Raw genomic sequence first — 20082 nt, forward strand, 5'->3', positions numbered from 1 at the left:
GGTCCTTGGTGAATGGGCGCTGGGACGTGTTAAAGCTCAGAGGTGACTCACCTGCTCAAGGCCACACCGCTAAGGACCGGCAGAGCTAGATGGCGCGCCCAGGGTCTCAGCCCAAGGTGGGGTTCTCCGCCCCACAGAGCTGCCAAGCGCCCAGGATTCCTGTTCTTCCAGGTTGGAGCACACACCCTGAGGTGCTAGTCCAAGCACCAGTCTAAGCCTGGGCAGCCAAGCAGGAAGTGGAGGTCACTTTCGCTGACTCAGAAGCAGTGGCTGCATGGTGGGGGTCTCTTAGGAGACCCTCCCTTCACTTTCTTGCTCTTCGCTCACGCATTGGGGGTCCCCTGGAGCACACCCGCTCCGTGCTCCTATCCAGCCAGCCATGCAGTCTGCTAGGGTCTGCCAGGGATCAGGCAAGGGGTGGGGAAGGAGTGGCCTGGGCTGCTGACCCCTGGTGGCCTGTGTGGGCTTCGGGGGAGGGAGAGTCACCCATCGCAGCCCTCCCCCTCAGTCCCCTTGGACCCAACCCAGCCCCGATAGAGCCATTGCGTGGCTAGGGGTGCCATCTGGTGGCCAGAGGTCACGCCCCTGGACGCTTTCCTGCCTTGTGGTCAGCTAGAGGGAGTGGAGGACAACCTGCCCTGGTCTTCATGTGCCGAGTGAATCTGTCAGCCTTCAGTAAGCACCCACTGTGTGCAGGGCCCTGCACTTAAGTCACATGCCTGGGGACCCAGACGTTAGTCAGACGTCCTCCCTTGAAGGTCTCTGAATCCAATGATAGAGGCAGACAGTTTCCAAAGCCATGGGGGTCTCTGGGGCCCAGAGAGGGTATCCCATTCAGATGGGAAGGCTTCCTGGAGGAGGTGATGTTTGAGCTGTGTCTTAAGTGAGAGGATGAAATTAACCCAGCTTCTTTCATTTAAACTTCACAATAGACCAGCTAGGCAGAGGGTATTAGGCAGAGGGTACCCTCAATTGGTAGTTAAGGAAACCAAGGCTTGGGAAAAAGAAGTCAGAATTTTTTCCATTCATTTGTTCAATCATTCCTTTTAAAAAGAATTTTTTTCATTTTATTATTTATTTTGATTAATCCTCACTCGAGGATACTTTTCCATTGATTTTTTAGAGAGAGTGGGCGGGAGACAGAGAGAAACTTTGATGTGAGAGAGACACATTGATTGGTTGCCTCCTGCACGCACCCCGACCAGGGGAACCAGCAACTGAGGTACATGCCCTTGGCTGGAATTGAACCACGGACAAGGGTCCGTGGTTGGGCTGACACTCTATCCACCGAATCAAACCAGCTAGGGCCAACCATTCCTTTATCCAATAAATATTACTAATGGACTATTGATTGCCACTCAACCTGGCCAAAAGCACTTGTACCTTCCCCCCAACACCTCTGCGGCGACACCCAGGTCACCCTGTCCCAGGATGGGTGTGGGAGCTCCTCCCTGTCCGGTCCAGCAGCCCCCTGGGGTCGATGGCGGCCCTGGGTAGCCGGACAAAATCCATGTGGCCAGATCTCGGGCATGTCCACTGCCAGGCAGGGCAGTGGGGAACCAGGATGTGGGTAATGTGGAAGGTTCTGTCCCAGACAAACCTGGATGGTAGGGAAGGGTTTGGGTCCCACTTGGCCACTCTGGGGTACCTTCTCGAGAACCACTCAGCTGGTTCTTCACAGCATTGGGACCCCCTTGCTGGTCCCACCCTTGCTGCCTCTTCTCTGGAGGTCCTCACCCAGATTCCCACCCCTCTACGTCTCCCTCCACCCAAATGCCCACTTCTCTACTTTCCCCATAAGCTCACTGGTGGCCCTAATGGTTAGCAACCCCGGCAGCTCCCCTTTCTACTGACACCTGAGCGACCAACATTCCTATGATGGAAAAGAAAATACCTCCTCCCTCCCAGATGGAATCTGAATGTGGGGGAGAAAAAGAAAAGAAGCAGAAGAGTTAAATTACCAAGTTAAAATGCGTCTACCTGTCACACCCCACTAGAACTCCCTATCGGACCCCTTCTTTCCAGTCACAACAGGTCTTGACCGGACCCAGAACCAGCCCAGGTCCCTCCAGAGCATGGCCTTCCCCGGGGTGGCCCACTCCAGCGCTTGCCTGACTGAGCCCTGGTAACATAACAAAAGGAAAGGCAATGTGGGACGTCTTTGTCCTCAAGAGGAGCTTCTTCAATTAAAAAACCTTTTCTTTATCCCGAGTTCATCTTTCTTGAGTGTGTGTGTACAAATGTCCTTCCTTTTATGAAATCATGATAATAATAAATGATGTTTTTAAAAATCAATACTTGATAGAATTAAAATTTGGCAGTTCTATGTCTGTTCCCAAAATGAAGGAGTAATAACTGGGTGATGGGCACATGGGCATTCATTACATGTTTCTCTCTATTGTTGAGTATGTGTGAAATTATTTATATTAATTCTTTAAAAGTCTAGATGGGTTGAAAATGTTAACATTAAAAATTAAATCACAAAAAGGTTAGAGAGAAAAAGGGGAAGGTAGTAATCTGTGAAATGTAGGAATTCTACCAGGGTAAGAACAACGCAGTTTCAAAGTCACTCTTCTCCTTAAAGACCCCTGGCCCTTGGTGATTGGCTGAGCTCAAATGTCTCCTCCTTCAGGAAGTTCTCCTGACTTCAACCCTTGGGATTATGTTAGGATTTTTAAAACATGCAAATACCTGCACTGACCTCTTTTCCCTTAGATTGTCAAAATATGACAGCCAACACAATAGCCATCCGGTGTGAATGAATAAAAATTATACCTTTTTTTGGTGTCAAATTGGCAAAAAAAAATTTTTTTTGGTGTGCTGCAGAGTTTTAGTAATTAGTTTATGTGTGCCATGAAATAAAAAAGGTTGAACTTGCTGGGTTAGGAGTTATAATAATTGGGGGCTTTTGGGGCCCACTTAGGTTGTTCGAAGTACTGCATTATCTCATTTAATTATAGTGCACAAGGCCCTGTGACCCACCTCAGAGTCTGGGATGCAGGAGCCTGAAGCAGGTACTGGCAAGTCCTTTGATGATGAATGAGTAAAGAAATCGGTGGGTAGCTGGGCCCGCCCCAGGTGTCCCGGAGGGCAAGTCCCGGCCCTGTCCTGCTGTTCCCTGTAGCCTGCCCCCATGCTCCTCGGTCCAGCCCTGAGCTTGCCCCTCTGGCCCTGTGCTACACGAGTTCCTCCTCTTGTCCTCAAGGTCCTGCACCACCCACCATCCCTGCCAGGCCCCTCTCCCACCACAATCCCGCCACCCCTGCCTCTCTGGCGCTCCCAAGCCTCACCTTGAAGTCTCTGGTCTCTCTCCCTGCCACCTGGACCCAGGAGCCGGCGGCCCTGTCCTCCCCGTCCATGGGTTGAAATGCCACCTGCTCAGGAAGGATGCCCACCCCTCTGCGGCCCGTTTTACTTACCGCGACCCGGTGCTGCCCAGGTGGTGTCTGACGTCCCCCGCTGCGCGTGAGCCAGGCCCCCACGGGCTGGGCGGAGCAGGCGCTCGTAGAGGGCTGCCCACGGATGCAGAGCTCCTGCAGCCCTTGCCTCCCCCGCACTGCGCGCACACTCGTGGGCGTGATGCTGCGTTCCCTGCACTCCCGCTCGGCTTCACGGGGCGCTAACCTTGCCGCCTGCCTTTCTCAGCCCGGCCGACCAATGTCGCCCTCTTGTCGTGCTTTTAGGAATAAGGCAGGTTATTAGTAAACGCACAAGGAGGGTTCAGGGTGGGCTGCTCCTCGGTGGCCCGGCTTTCGGAGGAAGGTCGTGGGTAAATCCTTCCGTGAGACAAAAGGGACTCCCCACTTCGCACATTTCAACCCACGGTTACGGGGACCTGACCCCACTCATGGGGCAGCCACCTTTTTCTCTGGAAGAGAGTAAGACGTGCTAACAGATCCCACCTCCTTTATAAAATTCAAACGTGGAGAATGCGGGCATCGATCCCGCTACCTCTCGCATGCTAAGCGAGCGCTCTACCATTTGAGCTAATTCCCCAGCTCCCAGCAACTTCCGCCGTGGGTGCACATTGTGGCTCACGTCATCACCGGTTTCCTCCAGACCCTCCGACCCGCCCGCCCATCTCGCTGCCCCATTGGTTCCCTTGCAGTTCCTAGCTCCACGACCACGATTGGTTTGGCTCCATTGAGTTTTAAAAAGCATTGGCTATCGGATTGGTGGTCCGACACGTCCATCTAGGGGAGCCCCTACTGTTGCTACGGCGTCAGGGGACCCAGCTGGGTTTCTCCTGGTTTCTGATTTGTTTCTCCAGACGCCGGGGGTCCTAGAGATTCCGGATCCGTCAAGTCCATGGGAAAAGAATGCGCCTCTCGCGCTTGACTGACGGGTCCTGAAAGCCAATTGCAGCGAGTGCAACGGGGCACGCTGGGCGCTCCAATAGACTGCAGGGGGTGGGAGAGGAAGGCCAATGAGCGTGGAGCTGGAGGCAGGGTCAGGCTCGCAATTGGCCGCGAGGCGGCCGGAGGGTGGGAGGGGGGAACTCAAGGCCTGCTTGATACGTCCGCCATTTTGGGCGCTTCGCTGATGGTGTCGGTGAGCGCGTTTCCCGCCTGAGCGCAACTAGCGGCGGGTCGCGGGCACCTCCAGGTAGTGAAGGGGGAGGAGGGCGGAGGAGCGGGTGGCGGCTCGGGGTGCTCGGCACCCGGGCGGCGGCGGGGTCCCTCCGCCCGGCCTCGGTGGCGCGGGGAGGGAGCGTCCTGGCCCCCTCCCCTCCCCCCCGGAATTCGCCGGCGGCCGGGGAGGCGCGGCGCTCCGGCTCCCCTGACCGTCCCCGCCTGCGCCTGTCAGCCGCCCGCTTGCCCGCCGCGGGCCACGGGGTGGGACGCTGGCCCGGCGGCGAACTTTGCGCCGGCCTTGGGCGGCGGCGGCGGGGCGGACCGGACTCGCCCCTAACCCGGCCGGGCCCCGCTGCGCCCCGGCCTATCTGCTCCAGCGCCGCCCCGCGTGCGGGCCCCCGAGCGTGTCAAGTTGAGGAGCAACTCGCCGCCGACTCGCGAAGACCATTGTTGGACCCCGTTCCCCGGAAAACAAGTTCTGTGGGTTTCTGTTCACTGGCCGCCGACTCTTCGGAAAACGCGAGCACTCGCTCGGAGTATTTAAATAGCCTTGCGAGCGATTTTTTTTTTTTTTAAACTCGGGTGTTGTGACTCGAGCGTAGAACTGCTCGCGAAAGCCTCCCCGGCGCACCGGAGCTGGGGGGGTGGTCCTCCTTGCGGCTGGAAGTGCCTCCTCCTCAAAGAAGCCCGTTCGCTGTTGACTTGGAGGGGCTTCCTCCCTAGACACCGCCTGCTCGGATCGCCGCTTGGACTTGAGGCTGTAGGTGCACGGAATGAGCCCTCGGTGGTATCTCTGTGCCCGGAGGTTTCAGCCTCCAAGCTTCCTGTAATTTCCCCTGTGCTTCAAGTTTTCTCCATGCGGGTCCCGTAGAGGCTTTGTTTATGTTTTGCTTTCATGGGAGGGGCACTTGGTGGTGTTTCCTTTCCTCCTCACAGCACTTGGTAACGAGGACGTGGTCCCGCTTTGTGAATTTTACTCCGGTTTTTGTCCTCAAGGTCATGTTGCAGGTAGGCAGCAAGTGGGAAAGGGACTCCAGGCTTCCAAGCCACTAGGATGTCTCCTAAGTGGTGGTGAAGTTGGAGCTTTCTTCACTCTGGAGTTAGACTTGCCTGGGTTCAAATCTTGGCGTCACCACCTTGTAGCTTTGTGACCTTGGGCATGTTACTCAACCTCTCTGCTTCCTCTATAATGTGGGAATAATAATAGTGTCTGCCAAGTAAGTTTGTTGGGAGTAAATGAGTTCATGCATATAAAGCAACGAGGAGAGGTGCCTAGAATGTAGTAGAATCAGCTTAGTCATTGGTGGCTATTATTAATTTAAAATTTACTTTTAAATGTTTAGGTGTTATTAGGAAGCCAAATGAGTGTTTAAGACCCTGCCTCTTGGTGAATGTCTTTAGAAAGCTCTTGAGTATTTAAGAGTCAGCTGGACTGAGAAAACGAAGTGGAGATTTTTTTCCCCATTTTTCACTCAATGAATTGAATATACGTTTCCAGGAGTAATGGTTAGTGGTGGTGCCTCAGAGTGTTTTGTTCAGGAGGTGGTTACATAAAGAAAAGCCCATCAGTAACTCACGTTGGATTCTTTTCCTCTGACTTTTGGATGCTACATCCTAAGTGATTGGCACCCAAATCATGAACTCCAGGATTTCTCAGTGTGGTTACTGTGTATTGAGATCTACTTCAGTGAAGGTAGTTTGGGAAATAACTGTTGTCCTGGATGGATGCATTTCACTGTGTCTGAGGGAATCCAGAGTATCTAACAAAATGCCATCCATTCAGTCACACATATACTCAAGAGTCTCTGAATTCCTGTCCCGTGCTCTTCTCCTTGGTACTGGAAACCATGCTCACTCACCCTTGGCATTCTTGCTTGGGACCTGGCTTGCGCTGAGAAAGTGTTATTTTGATAGACTCAGTCTTGGGTAGAGATGAGCATCTTGCTGGTGTAATTTACCCCAGAACAGGAAGAAGATTGTTTGGGATTAGAAAACTAGCTTTTGTGTGACGTATAGCAAAACAAACAAACAAAAAAAACTTGCTAGATTCAGTTAACTATTTGAGAATTTGAAAGTCAGACCATAGCTGGATGTAAAATGAATAGTAAAAATTAAGACTGGACAGGGTGAAGTTTACTTAGCTTCTATAAGTTTTTGTATCAATTTGGTACAAATACAATGTTATTAAAGATAAACCAGCAGCTCTTCTTTAAAACAGTATTTGTGGTATTTAGTTTGTTTCTATGATAAACTTGTATCTTTCAGTTTTATAGTTTGGATCTTTGAGAGGCAGCCTGAGTATATATTGGTCTGAAATTTTATGTTTGTATTACCCTTAGTAAGAGTGAATGCTAGTGACAGTGAAACTCTTCGAACAATCTGCTCAGCTAAAACTCAACATTGAGTTTATTTCATAAAAAGCTCAAGAAGCTGTGGTTTGGTCCTCCTAAGTCAAGATCTGAGCTCCAGTGTGGGCTGAGTAGTGCTAGCTACTTTTGTTGGGTGAGATGGGCTAAAAAAATAGACCTGGCCTCTTGGCTTTAAGTAGCTTTCTTCTTATTTTTCTTTCTTAAGAGCACCTCATATGATTGGTTTTTTATTTACTCTAGATGAGTGCTTCTCAACTGGGGGACAATTTTGCCCCCAAAGAAACATTTGGCCGTGTGTGTGTGTGTGTGTGTGTGTGTGTGTGTGTGTGTATTTTATTGATTTCAGAGAGGAAGGAAGAGGGAGATAGAAACATCAATGATGAAAGAGAATCATTGATCGTCTGCCTCCTGCACACCCCACACACAGGACACTGGGGATCGAGCCTACAACACAGGCATGTGCCCTGACGGAATCAGTCACCTCCTGGTACATCGACACTCAACCACTGAGCTACACCAGCCGGGCTGGAGATACTTTTACTGTGGGAAATGGGCAATGTGCTATTGGCTTCTAGAGGGTAGAAATCAGGGATGCTGCTAAACATCTTGTAATGCACAGGACAGCATTTATTACCCTCCTCCCCCCACTTACACAAATTATCCAGCTCCAAAATCAGTAGTGCCGAGGTTGAGAAACCCTGCTCTAGATAAATGCTAGACTGGCCTCCTTTAGAATCATTTGGGATACTTTTTATGACCATGGATGATGGGATGATGGATCCCATCTCTGGAAATTTGTGGCGGGATTGATAGTATTATTTTTTAAAAGCTCCCCAAGTAATACTGAAGTGCAGTTAGGTTTTGAAAACATTGTGCTACACCAAAAATGTCAGGGACTACTTGGTCAAAGAATCCTTCTGGTGATTTGTACGGTGTCTGTTGTACGTAGCTTCTACTTTGGAGGTTGCTTAGTAATGGGAGAGATGGTGTACATACATTATTTTCAGGTGCCTGAATACTGAACTTTAAATGAAAATTTTAATGAATTGATTTTATAAAATAATTTAGAAATGTTTCTCCCCATGAAAATAATTACCATATTGTGCCCTGGCTGGGTGGCTCAGTTGGTTGGAATGTTGTCCCATATACCAAAAGGTTTCGAATTCAGTTCTCAGTCAGGGCACATACCTAGGTTGTGGATTCTATTCCTTGGGGATGGGGTCAGTGCATGTACAGGAAGCAGCCGATCCGTATTTCCCATGGATGTTTCCCTTGATGAGGGTTAAACAGAAATTACCGTATTGTGCTGAACGTAGCAGCACTCTCAGGTATTTAGGGTTGTTTGCTCCTATGCTAAATAACCTTAAACGGTGGTTTTTGAGTTTTGTATCTTTTGCCCTCATCTTGCTTATCATCTGTCAGTTCTGTTTTTAGATGTCAGCTTCATCATTATCTTTTTTTATTCCCAGAGAGTTGGCCCTGTATCAGTTTGCCCATTCTTCCCTTTGAGGGCAAGAGAGGCTACTCTGTGCTTAACCTTTCACACAGTGACCTTGCCAGCTGGTAAAGAGGGGTCCTGTGGGCCTGGACTCTGACATAGGTGTTTTACCTCCTGAGAAATATGAGGTGCAGTAGTAGAGAGAAGGGCAGAAATCCTTTTCTCGCACACACTTAAAATTTAGGTTATCTAGTTTATTGAATGGAAGAATGCAGTGTAAAAGCTATACAAATTTTCAGCAACTTAATGTTGTTAATATCTAGACATAAAAAAGTTCATGCAGACACTTTCTAATCTTTTTGGCTTATGGTCATCTACTTCTGATCTTCATTGATTTGATCAGCAAATATATTGAGTCCTTACAGGAACTGTATTAGGGACTCACTCATGAACAGGTACTTAAGGACTTGGGCGAGACAGGAATGAAAAGAGATACAGTTTTGGCTGGGAGACCAGATAACAAAACTTGTTAAATTTTACTAGTATGTGGAGTAAGTAGCCTCTTAGTGGCCCTCAAGGCCTCAGAGGACAGAGCTTGTACTGTATTTGCTGGTTAGGTGGTTGAGATTGCCACAAGTCTTGCCAGAGAATAAAGGAGTTACACCTTTGTTTCTCCTACGTATTAAATGGTTATGTTGACTTGCGTCCTTGGTTTGGTGTGTCTTAAAAAGCAATGCCATTCTTCCCATGCTGGCTTATGACAGATATTAGCCTATATAATAAAAGGCTAATATGCAAATTGTCCCCTCTAATGGGTGTTCTATCAGGACTTCAACCAGGGGGCGGGGCCGGTCAGCCAACCTCCCACACCGGGCCTCTAGTTGATCATAATGTCTTTTGCTCTGTAGATACTAGTTGTCAGTCAAACTTGAAACAGTGACTGGCTCCATACTGATCAGGGCTTGATGTAGGTTTATGCTAAACATCTGGAGTATCCTTGAAATTGATGGTGCTTGCAGTGGGACTGTTTTTTTGCTGCAGTCTGGACCTAGGTTGACTGGAGATTTGTTTTTGTGGCCTTTTGGCTCTGGCATAGGGTTAGTTGCCATGGGAACCCCTTTTCTTCCTTTCTCCCTCCCCCTTTACTTTTCTTTCCTAGGAGAAGGGGAGATATTAGTTACTAGTTGCATTAATATCCAATTTATTTAAGTTTTTGGATGATGATGAACTGACATCTGGATACCAGGTAAATTGACTAGATGGTAAAGAAGCAAGTAAAAGGGATCTTGGCAGCAATTGAAAGGCTTTTACTTTAACTGGGACATTTTTATGTCTCAGACTTGGCAAAGAACTGGGTTTACTCTGAGTAGAGGCGGTTTACTACTTGTCACATACAGCTGGCTAGTGTTGACCTGTTTTATAAGTACGTATTAGTGAAGACTGCATAGTCTGTGAATTTATATAAATAGTTTGATAAGTTATGAACATCTTTTTACTTATAAAAGGAGGCTCTGATTTTGTACTTAACAACTATGGAGAAAACTAGGATACTATTAATTCCAGAATTTCTTATAGTGGAATATATACTGATTTTGGATGGTTTGTGTGCCCCAGAGGTTAACTGCCATTGAAATCTGGTGGCCTAAAGGGAAGATGAGTGAAAGGTTGTTTTTTGGTACATTAGAGAGCAGAACTAAAAAGGCTGCAGAAAAAATAAAAATAAATAGTGCAGAAGTAAGTATGATTGAATGTTGAGTCGGCCGACTTGGAGAAAGCTGTGTAGATTGCTAGTTGGATTCTTTAATTCTCTGTATGTGGATGCCTATCTGAACAACAGTGATGGTGTTAGAGAGATACTTGGACAAGAGAAAGCAGAGCGTGCCTCAGCACGTGTGGCACTCTGAAACCCTAATCAGGGTAAGTAAAGCAGATGTGTTACACTATCCACGAGGCACGTTGCATGGTGGCCTAGTAGTTGATAGGCATTGGTTGGACCTGGGAGAATCTGCCCCCCCCCTTTTTTTTTTTAATTTAATTTGTTTTTTGTTTTGGTGCCCTGACTGGGAATCAAACCAGCAACCTTCTAGTGTACGGGACAACGCCCAACACCTAACCAACTGAGCCACACTGGCCAGGGCAAATCTGGGCTTTCAATCCCAGATGGGGGCAGTGATGGAAGGAACATTGACAAGTATTGACTCAGTTGGGTGTTTGGGGCTTCCTTTCATGAGAATCATGGTTTTGGAGCTAGAACCTAACTTAGAGATTATTGATTATCTTAGAGAAAAATTTAGGCTATGCTAGAGAATGGACATGTGATTCCTTAGGGTTTTGCTGACTACTAGACCACAATTCCAAGTGTCATTTGTTTCAAGAGTGACATCACAGGTGGATCTCACTGAGAGTTAAGAGCAAAGGGTTAACATGAATTATTTCCTTTTTGTGGAGTACATGCCAGTTTTTGTCATTGTAGTAGATGAGGGGGGTAGTGTCTCCTGGTTTTTTGTTGCTGACAAAGATACACAGGGGTTCTGTTGTCTCTGGACCATGGGTAGGTCTCATCTGCCTCTGTTGGCTGTGAGTTCACGAGACCCTGCCCCTTGTGATTAAATAACACTCTTTGAATGAGCCCCACCCCTCTCTTCCTTCCCACTGTGGATCTCTTGTCCTTGCTTTATTACATTGGATTCAACAACTATCCAGGGTAATAAACATCCATCATAGGTATAGTATTTTAAGCTAAGGGAGTTTTCACAGACAATTATGTTTTCTGTCCCCAGTTCAGAGTATGTTATGGAGGTCAGGAGTACTCAGGGTCTAAAATAGCTGGTTTTGAGTTCTGGCTCCCACAGTTTTCCAGCTATGGGAAAATATTAGTGAATATTAAATATAGACTAATTAGCATAGTGCCTAGCTCAAGAGTAATATTTGTATTAATTTTATTGTCACCAATCTTCCCAATAATAATAGAAGTAACTGCAGAAATGACTCCAATATAAGGTGAAGTGAATGCCCTGAAGAAGTGAAATGGACTATTATGGAGTCATAGAGGACTCTGAGGTCTAACTAGTTGTTCTGGGGAAATATAGGGTGATGGTATTGGGTCAGGGGAGGTTATGGAGTTAGTATGCAAATGTGTTGTGTTATTTTTTTAAAATTTAGATTATGTTATTGAACTCTCTCTGCCATTATAAAGGTAACTCTGCTTTGAAGCCTCCCATATTAAACCATATTTTCTCAGTATCTGTGCTCTTGTAGAAAAATCACATCTGCTTTGGAGCATCAGTGCGTTTTAACAGATGATTGGTCTTTTTAATTTTGTACTTACCTTCTTTACAAATTTCACATTATTACCAGACAACTCTTCTGTAAAGGGCCAGTTAGTAAAATTGGAAGGCTCTGGGGGCTATATGGTTTATATAACTACTCAACTCCGCAGTTGTGTGAACGAAGCCATAGACAACATGTAAACAAATGAAGGTGGCTGTCTTCCAATAGTTTTATTTACAAATCAGGTGGTGGGCTGGATTTGGCCAGTCCTGTGCTAACCTTTTTATTTTCATTTTTAATAAGATCATATGTTCAAAGAATAATATCAGTATGTGTACAGATATTAAATGCTAAAACAATAATTGTGTACCCACTATCCAGCTTAAGAAATATGATGTTGCCACACCTTTGGCTCCCTGTATGTCCTCCCCAGACCCCTTCTTCCCTCTTCTGACCTCCCCAAGGCAAGCACTCCCCTGCATGTATCATTTTCATGCTTTATTTTAAGGTGTTGCCATCTGTGAATGTATCCTTAGGTAACTTAGTTTTTATATGTCTTTATGTGAACTGTACCCCTCTACTGTTTTTGAGATTCATTTATTCAAATACTAGAGGCTGGGTACACGAGATTTGTGCAGGGGGGGGAGGGGTCTCTCAGCCCTGCCTGTGCCCTCTCGCAGTCCGGGAGCCCTCAGGATGTCAGTGGGTCATCCTTAGCGCTGCTGTGGAGGTGGGAGAGGCTCCCGCTGAGCTCGCCAGTCGTGAGCCCCGCTTCTGGGGTTCTGGCTGAGCGGCGCTCCCCCTGTGGGAGTGCACTGACCATCAGGGGGCATCTCCAGAGTTGAGTGTCTGCCCCCTGGTGGTCAGTGCGTGCCATAGCGACTGGTTGTTCCACAGTTTGGTCAATTTGCATATTACCTTTTTATTATATAGGAAGGATGTGTACTTACATTGTCTTAGGCATTAAGACTCATGTTCTCATGCTGGGTATATTAGCAGTGAGGAAAACAGAAAAAAGTGTGTCTGCACAGAGTTTACATTTTAATGGGGAAAGACACTTCACAGCCCTGGCCACTGGGATGTGGTTCAGTTGGATCATAGTCAAAAAGGATCGCGTTCTATTCTCCCTTCCTCTCTGTAATTTAAAAAAAAAGAAAGAATTCACAGAAAAGTTAGATATAACAATCATGTGATCAGCAGGGAGAAAAGTAAAGCAGGGGAGTGGGTAGGTGGGTAAGGGGGGGCTGTTTGCAGATTGAAATATGGTGATCCTGGCGGGCCTCCCTGAGAAAGGAGACCTTTTAACAGGAGGTCAGGGAGAGAGCCTTGTGGCTATGGGTGTGGGTGGGGTGGGAGGAGAGCCTGGTGTGCCTGAGGTACTCAGAGGGCAGGCGGGAGGGACAGTAGGAAGAGGCCAGCCTGGTTGGCAGGAGAGCCCCAGGGAGAGTGGCAGAAGATAAGGTCAGAGGGATTAAGGTGGAGTGGGAGCCCATCACACAGGCTTTCGTTAGTATTTTGTCTTTTTCTCTGAATGAGAGATGGGAAATTGTGGTGTTTTGAGCAGCTGTGTGATGTGAGATCTGATTCATTTTTTAAAAGGCCCCCCTAAAGCTCTGTTAAGAATAGCTGTCTTGCCCAGCCAGTGTGACTCAGTGGTTTAGCATTGGCCTGTGAACCAGGAGGTCATGGTTCAGTTCCTGGTCAGGGCTTATGCCCAGGTTGTGGGCTTGATCCCCAGTGTGGGGTATGCAGGAGGCAGCCCATCAGTGATTCTCTCTCATTATTGATGTTGCTATCTCTCCCTCTCTCTTCCTCTCTAAAATAACAAAGAAAAAAATCTATATATTTTTAAACAGAATAGCTGTCTTGTGCTGCTGCAAAATAATGGCAGCTGGGACCGACAGGAAACACAGGTGTCAGTGAGAAGCAAACAGTTGGATTCTGGGTGCAGCTTGAAAGTAGTGACAATGTGATTTGCTGAGAGTGAGTGAAGGATGATGATACTGGGGATTTTTGCCGCTGTGGGAGTTGCCATTTATGAAGAAAGGGAAGACTGAGGGAGGCACAGGTTGTGGAAGCAAGATGAATTGGGATGGGGATGTGTTAAGTTTGAAACTTTTAGAGTCCACTGGAGACATGTAGGATTAAAACTTTTGAAGTTGGGGAAGATTGGGGCTGAAGATAGAAATATGAGACACATTTAAGTCCTGAGATTGAGTGAAAGCACAGAGGAATGAGGGCTGAGTCAGCAAGGGAAGCAGGGCTTGTGGTAGAGGTGAACCATGTGAGCCCATGTAAGCAATGCAGCTATGAAGCCAAGGAGAATGTTGTCACGGAGGAGGGAGTGAGACCTGTGCTCAAGGCTATTGCTGTAAGGTCAAGTCGAATGAGGGTCAAGGCTTGTTTGGAGGCTTTGGCAGCACAGAACATTGATGACCTTGACAAGAGCAGTTTCTAGAGGGTGATGCAGGAAAAACCTGGGAAGGAGGGCTCATGGAGAACTGAGAGAAGAGGACCTCAAAAAAAAGAAAGCTTTTTATCAGGCTCCAGGACGCTGCAGTGAGATTTGGGACTCAGAAGGTTTTGTTGAGATGGGAGAAATTACAGCATTTTTGTCATGTTGATGAGAAATGATTCTGTACAGAGTGACCAACTTGATGAAGTGGGAGAGAGAGGGCCCTTGCTGGAGCCTGGCTTTTGGGAAGGCCACAGAGGATGGGCCGAGTGAAGAGTCCAGAGGCTCTTGAGAAGAGGGAGATAGTGGGATCAGGTGGACATTTTCTCCTGTCTTCCCAGTGAAATAGGAAGGCATTGTCAGTGAAAATGAGGGTGAGTAGGGGCTAGTGAGTTGTGGGGAGAGAGAAGGTATGGAATAGTCTGCGGTTAAGTATGATAAGAATGTGAGTGGATTAGCAACACGGAATGGCTTAGCTGAGGGGAGTGATCTGAAGGAAACAGCAATTGTGTTCTTTTTAGCAGAGGCAGAGTAGACAGTGCTGTGTTGTGCTGGAGTGTCCCCCCCCCCCCCCCCCCCCATCGTTCCCCAGCAAAAGTGGCAATGCCAGAACAGGTCAAGGCAGTGAGTCTGCTGGTGGGGCATGAAGTCCAAGTTGGGAAGGGAGGAAGGGAGGGCGTGTCGGTAGTGAGGGTTGTCAACAGTGATGCATGTAGCTGTAGTTCATTCCTGTTCACTTGTATGTCCTGTTTTAGACTGAATACATCTCATTTTATTTTGTCCTATCATTGGAAGGTAGGATTGTTTCCAGCAAAGAAACAATAATATTATGAACCAAGTGCAAAACATTTCTTTAGGGTATAGACCTTGCAGGGTAGTGGGACCTGTACATCTTTAACTTTAGTAGCTGGTGCAAATTGTTTTCCAAAATGGTCGCCCAGTTTACCTTCCTACCAGCACTGTTGTTCCACATCCTTGCTAACCCTTGGTGTTGTCAGACTTTCTTTATTTGCCAGTTTGTTGGGTGTGAACTTATATGTCATTTTCAAAAAATAATGTCATTTTCAAAAAATAACAGCTTTATTGATATAATTCACATACCATAGAGTTCACCCATTTAAAGTGTACTAAAAATTTAGTGGGTTTTAGTATATTCACAGAATTGTGTAATCCTCGTCACAATCTAATTTTAGAATAGTTTCATCACCCAAAAAGAAACCTTGTACCCAATAGTAGTTTTCTTCATTTCTGTCTAATCCTTAGACAACTATTAATAAACTTTCTCTTTCTATAGATTTGCCTATTCTAGACATTAAGAATCAATGGAATCATACTACATATATAAATGGAATCATACAATATGTGGTCTTTTGTGTCTGGCTCCTTTCACTTAGCAAAATGTTTTCAAGGTTCATCATGTTGTAGTGTCTGTCACTATCAGTACTTAATTGCTTTTCATTGCTGAATGATACTCCATTGTATGGCTATACCACATGTTATTTATCCATTCATTAGTTGATAAACATTTGGGTTGTTTCCACTTTTTTACTGTTATTAATACTACTACTATGAGCATTTGTGTACAAGTTTTTGGGTGGACATATGTTTTTATTTCTCTTGTATACTTAGGAGTGGAATTATTGGGTAATGTGGTTACTATGTTTGGATTTTGAATAACTACCTAACTGATTTACAGAGTGGCTATACCATATTATATTCTTACCAGCACTACATCAGGGTTCCAGTTTCTCCATGTTCTTGCTAACATTTACTATTTTCCATTAAAAAAAAATTGTAGCCATTTTAGGAGTGTAACCTGTGGTATCTCACTGTGGTTTTGATTTGCCTTCCCCTAATGATAATGCTATTGAGTATCTTTTCATGTGATTATTGGCCTTTTGTATATCTTTAGAGGAAAGTATTTAAAAACGTTACCCATTTTGTTACTTTGTTTTTGCATGGTTTTAATGTTCTTTTCTCTGGTTACTAGTGAAGTGAAGTATCTTGGCTTCTTGGATTTCCACTTTTGTGAAATGCCTGTTTGTCTTTCTATTTTATTTTATTGAGTTTGATTTTTCTTATTTGTAGGAATTAACATTCTGTTTAATAATCTATTAATTATCTGTGTGACAAATAATCTCTTCAGTTTGTGAATTGTCTTTTTACTGTATTTATGGAATCTTGAAAAAGTTGTTATTGAAAGCATGGAATAAAAGGACAAAAAAGGATCTCAGTGTTCTAATCTTTCCTTCTAGCCTTCATGCTATACAGGTAGAAGAGAAAATATATTTTTGGTTTATAGGTAGTTGTCTTTTAAAAAGTTTTATGGTTTCTCTTATAAGTCTTGTACATCTTTTGTTAGATTTATTCTTTAGGTATGTTATAGGTGGGGTTTTTTTATATTGTAAATAAATTTTTAAAGTTAAGTTTCCTATTTATTGGTAAGTGGAAATGCAGGTGACTTTATAGTATGTATCTTACCAAACCCTGGTTCAGGAATTCTGCAGTGAGCACCTTTGACAGATAGGAATGACTTTTGAATGGTCTTATCCCTAATCAGAACTTTTGTCATCTTTTGGTCAAAATTGGCCTTTGAGGTTGTCTTAATTATGGCAGCTTTAGAATATGTAGTGGACTCTGTGTTTCTGTTGTAACTAATAAGGACCTCTTTAACTCTGCAACTCAAAGAAAACAAAGTTCGTTTTGAGGAGGGGGGAGGAGAAGAGGCAGGAACAGTGTAGATGTGGCATTGTGGAGTCATTGTTTTAAGTTTGTCAAGTGTTTTTCCTAGTAACTGAGAATTGGTTTCTCTTGTTCCTCACGAATTAGGTTCCAGGTTTTTAGTTTCTTTATTAAGAATTGCAAAGATTTTGCCATTTTATGACTTCCAAAGTTTCAGCTGTGAAAGTGCTGTTAAATGGCTAAAAGTGCTGGTTGGTGGTGGTTATTGATGTATTTAATTCTTTAGTATTCTGAAGAGTAGTAGATACTTAGGTCTCAGTACTTGTCGTTGTTGCTGAAGATATTTGTTCTGTGTAAGAATGTGTTCTTCACCCTTAAGAAAGGGTTTACTTCCTTTCCCTGTAGTAATTCTTAAAGTGTGGATAGGATGATTTTGCAGGTTAAAAATCCCAAGATTTAGCATTGTTTCAGCATTTCAAATCAGATTTTTGTTATCAATAAAAACTTTTTTCTGAGATGGAAAAAATCCTGCTTACTTAGGAAATATTTTATGGGTTCAATGTGAAACTTACTTTACTTATGACATTTTAGATTGTAAAACAACTGAAAGGAAAAATTAATGTGAAATTGAAATTTTATTTGAAATACTCTCTGCATTTTGTTTAGACCAGCATGTTTTGGAAATTCGATCTTCACTCATCATCCCACATAGACACACTTCTAGAAAGAGAAGATGTAACACTGAAGGAGTTAATGGATGAGGAAGATGTTTTACAGGAATGTAAAGCTCAGAACCGCAAACTTATAGAGTTTCTGTTAAAAGCAGAATGTCTCGAAGATTTAGTCTCGTTCATTATAGAAGAACCACCTCAAGACATGGATGAAAAGATCAGATACAAGTAAGAAATTCAATATTCTCTTTAGGGTGGGACTGAAGTAAAGGGGGGTAGAATATTCATTCATTCTTGTTGTCCAGTAATGTCCTACAGCTGCTGCAGACCATTTACAGTGTTTAGATGGTCAGGAGTGACGGGCTCAGCAGAGGACCTAATCTGTTCTAGAACTAAGTCCAGTGAAATGATGGGATTTTTAAAAACAAGTGTTGTATATTTCACTCAAAGGGGCAAAGTGTTCTGTAAGTAGTGGTGAAGTTTCTTAAAATAGTAAGGCCATCTAAGTAAGTATTTTCTCTTCTTTGAAAATAGGAAGATAGAGGTTATGTGACCATCCAAGATCACACAATGAATCTAAGCTGGAGCTTGCGTTCTGAAGAACCTTGCTGATAAAATAAATTCTGACCTTTTGTTAACTGAAAGTAAGGGTGTGTGTCTTGGTGAATATTAGTGTCACTAAATTTAAGCATGTAACACCTTGAATAACTATAGTGGACTTACCTACTCACTAGTTTCACCTGCTTACAAAGAGAATGTTAGTACAGTGGGACCCTTTATCACTGTCTCTATGAAAATGTATACAGACCCCTGGAAACTCTGAATATTCCATATGTATTTGAAGTATTGGGGTTTCAGTTATTTTTCCATCTCCAACTATTGAAATATTTGGTTCACCTCCCACCTTTCCCCCAGGAAAATAGTACAAATTCAGGAACGAAAAATTATTATGTGCTAAATAAACTTCATGGACTAGGAAGAATTATGGTGGTTTATTTTATCCTCCACCCCAGAATGAATATATATATTCATTCTCTAAAAATAATATATATATATATATATATATATATATATATATATATATATATATTATTTTTAGAGAGAGAGAGGAACATCAATGTGAGAGAGAAATATCAATTGGTTGCCTGCTATACACACCCCGATCAGGCATTGAACCAGAAACCTAGATGTGTGCCCTGACCGGGAATCGAACCTGCAACCTTTTGGTGTATTAGACGACGTTCTAGCCAATTGAGCCACCCGGCCAGGGCGGAAGAATTATGTTTTTTAGTTGGTTATCTTTTGTCCTTTCTTTTTAGATATCTTTTCATTTCTTCATGGTGAGAATTTTGCTGTCAGGGAAATAATAATTATTAATTTTTTTAGTCATGTTCTCTGTTAGCCATGAAGATTGACAACTAGCATTCAATGACAGCCTCCACTCAGAGATCAGTGTCTGAAAAAAGAAAAGGAAAGAAATTTGGTTTCAGAAATACTAGTGTATTCCCGTTCTCAAGAGATAGACACTGTGCTACTTTGGAATTCCTGCCACATGTGGGGTGCTGCTTGTTTGGGGCTTATGCTGGTGGGAGACACTGGTGTGGGCTTTGTATCAGACCCTCCTGGGAGGGGTGTGGCCCTCCCCTCTTTACAAGCTCTGAGAACTTGAGCAGGGGACTTGCCCTTCTGGGTTCTGCTTCTTTCTGTACTGAAGGAAGCTAATACCTCTTTAACTGGGGAAGTGTAGGCACGCCTATTGAAAGTGCTTATTTTACCAAAAAGTAGTTGTGGCTTTTGTTATGCCATGCCAGCATTTTGGTGGGGGTTTTTATTTGTTTGCGTTTTCTGGTGGTGTTTTTTGGGCTACATTTGAAGTTGCAAAAGGAGGTGTGCCTCTCCTGGACACAGCCTTCTGGATGGCACCATTTCAAGAGAGCATAACCTGGGCAGAGCCGTTCTCTGCTGTGCTTCTGGCCTAGGCAGTGCCATCAGCTGTGTATGTTCCATTACAGCTGGATGACTCAGGCAACAGGATTAGTATAGAGGGGTTTTTCCAGTGGGATCTGAAAGCTTTTCAGAGTTAGGGTTGACAATAGTCATCTAAGGAAATTGAGACTGGTGTTTTATAGTTTCTGGATGATGGAGTGATTGCTGTATTTTGTGAAGTTTATAACTATATATTAATTATAAACTCATCACTGTTCTAACTTAGTTCGGTGATCATATACAACGTATTAAAGGATTGTCATTTTACACTAACCTTTTTAATTCTAATGACAGATAACTCATTTTAAATAATTTAGCATAAATTTGAACTAACAGAACTTTAAAAATAGGTCCTTAGTAGAAATATAAATCCAAAAACTAAAATGCTGTTGGTTGGGTCAGAGTTCCCACAGAGGGACTGCGGACTTCTAGAGGCAAGAGGAGAACCAGGAGGGGCTGCTACCCTGAGAGTCGAGGGAAGAAGGGACGGGACAGTGGGACAGGGCTGCTGCCTACTGGCCAGGTGATGGTTGGTGTTTGCATCATGGAGCCCATGGGCCCTGGATCCCTTTGAGGAAGAATTGGAGACAAACCAGAGACAGCTCTTCAGGTAGTTTCCTAGAAAGGGAGCAGAGGG

At 44.7% G+C, this 20082-nt stretch overlaps 1 protein-coding gene across 8 annotated transcripts in view; it reads left to right on the forward strand.

The window, feature by feature from the left end:
• The first annotated feature begins 4249 nt into the window (after positions 1-4249).
• The window catches only part of PPP6R3 (protein phosphatase 6 regulatory subunit 3), a 76514-nt gene continuing 60681 nt past the window's right edge, over positions 4250-20082 (forward strand). For 5 of the 8 annotated variants that reach the window (XM_079787806.1, XM_079787807.1, XM_079787811.1 and 2 more), the window contains exon 1: positions 17455-17687. In XM_079787806.1, the coding sequence (XP_079643932.1) occupies positions 17461-17687 (227 nt within the window). In that variant the 5' untranslated portion in view covers positions 17455-17460. Of the gene's footprint in view, positions 4365-4482; positions 4606-4650; positions 5335-17454; positions 17688-20082 lie in introns of those variants that run through there. The other 3 variants (XM_079787810.1, XM_079787808.1, XM_079787809.1) reach the window with 3 other exon arrangements.

The sequence above is a fragment of the Cnephaeus nilssonii genome (assembly GCF_951640355.1).
Source record: "Cnephaeus nilssonii genome assembly, chromosome: 13".
Lineage (NCBI taxonomy): Eukaryota > Metazoa > Chordata > Mammalia > Chiroptera > Vespertilionidae > Cnephaeus > Cnephaeus nilssonii.